The following is an 8,006-nucleotide window of genomic DNA, read 5'->3' on the forward strand; positions in this document are numbered from 1 at the left end:
TGACATTTGAAATGAAGAGCAAATTAAGGCAATATCTAGCTGTCAGCCAGTCATCTGATGGAATTTACTATAGATCATTATGTGTCTAACAGCATTATGTGTTGAACTGCTAACGTTGCCTTCACAGATGGTGTGAGGTTTTGGGCATTTAGGACACTGGCATCATGGAAAATAAATTCAGATTTAATCCAGAAGCGAGCAGAATAATGTAGCATACAATTGTTCTGTAGAGGATTAATTTCTCCATTTTGTTGTAGAGGTGTGTTGTGCTTATTCGTTTAAAGAAAATATGAGTGTGATTTATTACTGTCACTGCATATAGGGAATGAGAGTTTTTTCCACAACTTTGCTTTCTTACCTGAATGGTATTATGGTATTATCTCTGGCAAAAGTGTTCTCTACAGGCTATTTTTCATATTCTTTCCCTTCTTTGAATTCTAGAGACTAAGACAATAGAACAACAAAGTGGCTACACATTTGATAACAAAGGACTGGTCACAGCATTTAACTTTGGAAGTACTCCTGGTGGAAACTGAAGGATCATCTACAAAGGTCAATGGGAAGGGTTTCATCATTACTTTTTCTTAAAATCATCATGACTTCTGAGTGATAGGGGAGGGTAATTCAATGCTGCTGAAGGTTTTCTGAAATGTAGCAGTGTGCTTCCCCCACCAGAATGCTTTTTCTAACCAGCTACTGTAATGTACAAATTCTTGTGGTGTTTTTATAATTTGATGGACTGAAAAGGAAACATTTGTCCTCAAGGAACCTGAATGACTGGGAGGGGCCAGGCTGCATCTAATTGAGTTGCACTTCTCAGGTTTTTGCTGTGCAGAATTGATAGATTCATATGGATAACAGTGCCTTCTGTTGTACATGGATTGCCTGAACAAATGGATTTTGGAGTGCATTATAATTTTTTTAAGTGTAAGGACATTTCTTGATACACTGTAAGCCTTGGTTCCATGTTTTCCTGTCATCTGCTTTTTACTACATGGTTTAATTGTTTGTTGGTTGCATAGATATTGCTGGATTCAGAATACTATATCATCTTCCCTATTTGGTGCAGACCAAATGTGTATAGGGAAGTGTCTGCTGGAGTTGCAAAAGCATACACTGGTTGTGTCAGACTGTCTTAACAAAATTGCAGATTTTCCCTTGATGTAGTAGTCTTAAATTATTTCTCTTAGCCATGAAATCAGCTCACTTGAGTTACAATGGCACATGTGGCAGGTGGATATCCTAAATCTGTATTGACGTTACCTCCTGCCTGCACAAGTGGCATGGCCTTCAGATGTAGATGTTCTACACGACAGCTTTTTATTTCCACTATTTTTGCTGAATATTGGATTTTACTTGGGTTCCTATAGCCCGCCTTTCTGTTTTTATTCATTCATTACCATTCCAGTGGTAGTACTGAATAAAGTGGTACAAAGTATTTACAATATTTTATTTATCTTGATAGAAGAAAAACAGCTCTGAACTTGTTTCTTCTTACTGTTACTCTTCGGTGATTGAATTTCTGGTCTGCATTCCATTTGGCTGTTCTCGTTCCGTACTGAAATTTTGTTATCTGACAGATTTTTTTTTCCTGAATTTCAAAGACTTGTTTCTCATAAATTGGAACATATATATAACAGGTTTTTAGTGAATACGTTTGTTTAGTGAGAAACTTACCGTTATGAGAAACTGATAGCAATACTAATTTGAATAGGTGCCCTTTCTCTCGATCTTTTGGGATCTCAGTGATGTAGCCAAAATAAGTTGGGGTGCTTTAGAATGTGAAGTTTGAATTGGAGATAAAACATTTAGTCCAGATTTTGTCTCTGTGTTAATTTCTTTAAGACGTAAAAATATTTACCAAGCGGTTTAAAGCACATACGGATTATATATTTCTGTAGAGCAGTGCCCCAGCTAGAAAATCAAAGCCCTTCCCATGCCCTATCGGATTTTCAAGGATTGTAGATAATTACAAATTGCTGGCCCCTTCAGTGTCCTGAAGCGCTGTTTTTTGTTTTTTTTTTTTTTTTTTAATATGTAAGAGTCATAGTTCAGTCTGATAAATCGGAAGCTCTCTGTGCCTTGGCATCTGGAAGAGGCCATAGTGTTGCTGCCTATTCCTTGCCCCATATGCTGGAACTTTCTCAGTCTTGCAGTCATGGGGCAGAAGGTTCCCCACCATTTTTCTTGTTTCTGCACCTTTGTGTGGGACTCACTCCAGCACTGCTGATGCCTTTTTTTTTTCTTCCCCCACAGCAGATGCAGAGTAAAATTGATTCATGCAGGTTTTTCACTGCTCTTATTCACATAGTAGCAATGGTGAAAATTTCCCACTTTTAGCTCTGGTTTTCCATATGGGAAACTGGGAGAATTCCACGGATTGCATTTTCAGAAATGAAAAATACTGCATTAGACATTTTCTTACAGATCAAATAACAGAGGGCAGAGAGGCCATGAAAATCATAGGTCACTTTTGCTAATTTAGGCCTGGGGATGTGTTTACTGAAACAGCAGGAAAGTATTACATCCAGTTTGTTGGTGAGTTTCTCAGAAGCCGTAGAAGTTTTTTTGAAATAATTACAAATTTAAGAATTTTTTTTTGAAGTTTAAGGATATGAATGACTTCTCTGATAATTGAGGTTAAGTATTAGTCAGGTAAACTGTTTAAGATTTCTATTATTTTATTAAAAAAAAAAAAGATTGAGTGGGATTTCTTTCAAAGCCCATCTTCCTCCTGTACACTGGCATGCAGAGTAGAAGGGGGATTTATTTTTCTTCTGCTAATAAGGTTGCTTGCACAATCACAAGTTAATATTCAGGAGATAATGTGTTCAAGGAAAAATCTGCTTTTGCATAGCATCATCTTTGTGTTGCTCAGCTGAACTGTGGCTGCTCCCTAGTTCTGCTGCTTCTATACTTTTCAAGTCAACTGCCAAGAAAATTTCATCCAGATGTTTCTTACAAGGGGTTTAATCAGCAGCATGGAGTCGGGAATCTTTGTTGTCTGCTTTGCAGTGGGAGTCGGAGATATCTGAGGGGATGGCATGTAAAAAGGTTAAATGCCCTTCTCTTCCCAGGAGATTCATGAGCAAATGTTTCTACTGGCAAAAACAAATGTTAATTATTTCATTTCTTTTTTTGAAAAGGGATTCCATCCAAAAAGATTTATTGGGCTCTAGCCTCCACTTTAACATATGGTTCTCTTTTAACATGATAAATATGCGTTTGTACATGATCATAAATAGGTAATGGATTTTAGGGATTTCTTTCTGAGTTGTGTCCAGCTTTGTACTGCATTAAAAGGAGAGTAACACAAACATGGATTACTGTCTGACTTGGAGGCCAAGGTAATCATGGGGTATCACATACCGGCATTGGCCGTCCAAGCACGATGTATTTGCCACTGGAAGTACAGAGAATCGTGAATGTATTGTAAAATAAAACAAAGGCTGATAACCGGTGACCTGTGTTACCCCATGCCCATGTTCCCAAAGTGTGAAGGTGACTCATGGGCACCATGAGGGCTTTACGTATGAAATTAGCATTGTGTTGGTTATAATAATGTCAAATGTTAACTTAAATGATAAGTTTATTTTCTAGATTAAATTAACCCATGCTGGGTATTGAATCGCATATACTGTTTGGTCACTCTTAAGACGAAAATAAGGATGACCACGTGTTTTGGCTGCTTCTTTTTTGCTCTCTTTCTTTCAAAGTTGAAGTATTTGTTTTGCTTTTGTAACAAAGCAAAATCCTTCAACAAAATGGCCAGCTCTGGGAAGAGAACAGAATATCAAACGAAGAAAAAAATCCTAAAAAACAACAAGCAAAAAAACCAAACCCCCTTATGCACACAGTCAGTTTGAAGTAGATGTGCTTTGGGATTGTAAGTCAAAATATGTAAAGAATGTTACACAAAATGATATCGTGATATCCTTTATTTTAAGGGGAAAGGGTGCCTGCAGGGTGTCAAGGAGACATGAAATGAAATGCTTTTTGGCTATGAAGTCCAGGCAGCTTGTGACTCTGGATTCCATTATACATTGAGGAAAGACGGTAGGACAGTAGATGACTTTTCTTTTTTCTCCTGTAAAGCAGGAGTCTATCTTGAGACTTGTAAGCCAAAGGAATTGTAGACAGCATGAATGATTAACTGTGCTTTGTTTCCACAATACTTCTTAGTCTTTTTTCTTCCCTCCTTTCCTTCCCTTTGACAACCACTGTTACTAGGTATTACAGGGGTACTCAGAATATCTGAAAAAATAAAGCTTAAACAAAATTTGTTAAATCCCATTGTTTCTGAAGCAGTGGAGCCTATCCATTGCAGTTTTATCTATAGAAGAAAGTCTCATTTAACATGTGCATGTGATGCAAAACTACAAAACCCCTTTGCTTGTGTCTGCAGTTTGAGAAGAACCTTTCTGTGATTTACTGCTTCAAATGGGTAGATCCCAAAATGGTACTTGAAATCCCTGCACCTTGTACTTAAATTTGCTCAAAGGGTAGGCAAAAATACAATGTATAATTGGGGTACTTAGTCCTAGTTCTTATACGTGCCATAGTCAGTCTTTTGATATGTGAGTTCCTCGAGGATCTCCAGCTCTGAATGAGGATGTTATTCAAGTCCAAGAGTCTTCGCATCTTTGCAGCTGGACAGAGAATCATGTTTCCCTCACCACAGCAAAGCATACAGCAGGTATGGCTACCAATGTCTTGACAGTGTGAGTGAAAATAGCACTCTTCTTCTCTCAGTTGTCGTATCTTAACCCAAATGGATGGGATACAGTAAAGATGGATGTTCTGAGTTTGCTAGAGAAAGCCAGACACTGTGCCAGGTAGTAGAAAGTCTTAGCATAAAACCATATCATGAAGGGGATGTATGAACAGGCCAAGCTGCTTTCCTTTGACATCTCTTCCACTGCTGGTACTTCTGTAAACAAATAAACAAAAAAGCCCCACCCCATAAAACAAAAAATAAAACAACAGTGTAATATGAATGAGAACTAAAGCAGTGCTTGTGCATTTCTCTGGTCTGCAGATCTAATCACTACTCAATTCAAATGCGCGGAGATACTTTTAAATATGCAACATCTGTCCAGATGTCAGTAACCTGAATCTGACAGCTATTAATATGAGGTAAAGATTTTGTGGGATTTTCTCTAGCAGAGAAAAGATGCATCCCTTTAAAAAGTCTGAGAACATCTTGTCTTGGCTGAAGTGCAATCACCACTGGGAGAAGCTCAGTGGGATTACAGCTTTTCTTAAAAGTTGTCAACATACATCCTACCAAACTGCTGTGTCAAAGGAGCTAACTGACCAACTATTCCCTGACTAATGAATTTTGGGGAACAGCAGTTCAAAGAGAATCTGCAGGCATATGCAATTGCAACGGTGCAGGAATCAAGAAAGCACCCATTTAAATTGAGTTGATGTGTTTGATATGATCCTGCACTGTTCGAGTGTTCAAGAATTTGAGAGAAAGGCATAGAACAAGAATGGGCTTGACTTCTTGGGCAGACCCAGATTTGGTGTAATGCTGTGAACTCAGGATCTGAAAGCAATCTTGATTACAAATGGGTAATTGTGCATACCAGGAAAAAAAAAAAAGAGGCGGAAGTGGTAAGTTAATGCTAGGATTCTCTTCACAGGCTGTACACAGGCTCACAGGTTTAAGTGCTTGGCTATGTGCATGGTGGGGTGGGAGATGTACTTTCAGATGGATTGATTTCTCCAATGTGAACGGAACTGTATCAGCTCCAGGGTTCACCTGAGGTGAATGGAGAGGGTTGGTCAGAAGTTGCCTACTGGCCCATCCTGGATTATGTTATACAAAACGAAGTGCAAAATCTGAAAAATGATTTACCAGTTGAAGCTGCTGAGCAACAAAAACTAGTGTTTTCTTGAAAGGAGATTTTAATATGTTCAGTTATGTTTCAGTTTTTTTGCCCTCACTCAAAATGCAGAATTACTGCCTGATGTGTAGGCCTATCGGTATTTCACAGGGCTGTTTACTGTTCAAGGTGATTTTCCAAGAAGTTTTCCTCATTCTTTTTGACATGTTTGTGTGAGTAAAGTTGCACGTATCCCTCTCTCACTACTTTCTACGCACAGAGATCTTGGCAATGGACCTCAGAGGAAGAACAGTGCTTTGAAAGGACAAGACTGTACATAAGCAGGTTATTTTTAGAAAACGGAAGAACTATGGCCTCTGAACAAAGTATGAAACAATAAATATTTATACAAAAGTGCATGAGGTAAAGAAATTTATATTAAACAATATAAGTGAGATTCTCTTCTTTGATCATGGCTGTAATGTTTTTTGTCTTTGCCAAACTTTGTGTGAAAACTGCTTTGAATTGCATGTGTTGCTGGTAATACGCTTAACACAAATCACCTGAAATATTTTTTGGATCAAAAAGAGACCAAAGAGGCCATGCAGATTTTTTTTGATTATTAAATGCAAAGATATGAGCCCATGACTGCAATGACTAGAGGGAGACCACACTGTGTAACATTTTCAGATTGGATTGCAGGATCATCACCTTTGTAAGAAACCTAAAGTACTGCACTGTGGGTTGGCTTTGAGGGCAAGAATTGACAAATGCAAAACACGCATTGATGACGAGAAGAATCTCTTTCTAACTTGAAGAATTCTGTACAGTGTTCTCGTAAGCTGTGCTGAATTTGCTTTAAAAATAGTAATAAATCTTATTGCTTAGGTCAAATGTTACATCTGTTGTGCATTTATATGGGAGGAATAATATTTCTTAAAAAAATGTAACATGCCACCTACCAAGGAGCCCAATCTCAGTTTATAGCCTCTCTTCATACAGCCATAAAACTTATTTACAAGAACACCCCAGAATTAATTTTAAACAAATGTGCGTGTTATCCAGAGTTAATGTGCGTTTTTGTAGCAGTTCGTGTTTGTTAATCTCAGGCTTGCAAAGTCCACTATTCATATGAATGGTTTGCATGCAAACGAACATAACTGATGTTTGATGTAGATGAGATCATTATGGATCGTCCCAATACAATTACCAAAAATGTCAGAATAGTGAAGATAGTGATCTTGCGTTCCTGCACCAGAGCTTGGACCAGTCTTCTGTGTGTGGAATTCACAAAGCAGACAGTTTTACCAAACCTTCACAGAACAAGAGATTAATCCTGCTTGAAACTGTGAGCCTGATATTTTTATCAGCGGAATATTTCCATCACGGTGAGTTCCTAAAGAAGCCTGTTTGTTAGATTGTGCTGTTTGATAATGCTTGCCTTTTTCTGTACAGGGCAGTTTTGCAATTCCTCCACAGTACCTCTAAGAGCAGTGGTTAGTGGCACATAATCATAATGGAGAGGCTGAGTTAGCGTAGTTTGCCCAAAGTCATAGCAGTGTGTTGCAACTGGCAAGAGAGATTAAAATTCTGGTTCTATAACAGTGCCTGGGAGTTTTACCATTGGCTCTTACGGAGGCAGGATTTCACCCAAGGCATTTGCTAGGTCCTAGTGTTTGTACCACTGTTAATACCTTCCAGAGAAGCTCTGCCAGAACATACTTCATTTATGAAACTGCTTAGTACCAGTGAGCTCTAGTGAGCTGCAATTTTAACCTGTCCAGCAGTGGCATTGTTTAATTGTATCTCGTGTGGGTTTCTTGGTGTGATGAGCTCTCCTGTAGAAAAATGGTTCTCAGCTGGGTGATTGCTGATTGCCAGTTCCTCTTGAGGCTTTGAAGTGAACCTAATCACGTGGGAGTAGAACTTCAGGTGACCTGTGGTATCATCTGTACCACGTATCGGGGTGTTGGGAAGCTTATGGCCTCTCTGCAGGTATTAACAAACACGCGGCATTAGTTGTGAAGGTGTAGGCTGTGATTGCCACTTCTAACAGACTCTGAAAGAGTGTATTTTTTACTGAAGTAAATACATGGCTCTCATGCCTCCTCCTGCCCTCTGACCGCGTCGATCTTTTAGATGAAGTTGAATTCTTAAGCTGAATACTAACTCGAA

The 8,006-nt window shown here is 38.6% G+C and overlaps 1 protein-coding gene across 1 annotated transcript in view; it reads left to right on the forward strand.

Moving 5' to 3' along the window:
- Positions 1-6,725, forward strand: part of IPO8 (importin 8) — a 51,156-nt gene extending 44,431 nt beyond the window's left edge. Inside the window, exon 25 of the mRNA XM_083831102.1 lies at positions 442-6,725. Coding sequence (XP_083687228.1) covers positions 442-536 — 95 coding nt within the window. The 3' untranslated portion in view covers positions 537-6,725. The remainder of the gene's footprint in view (positions 1-441) is intronic.
- The last annotated feature ends 1,281 nt before the right edge of the window (positions 6,726-8,006 follow it).

Source organism: Anser anser, assembly GCF_964211835.1.
Source record: "Anser anser genome assembly, chromosome: 1".
Lineage (NCBI taxonomy): Eukaryota > Metazoa > Chordata > Aves > Anseriformes > Anatidae > Anser > Anser anser.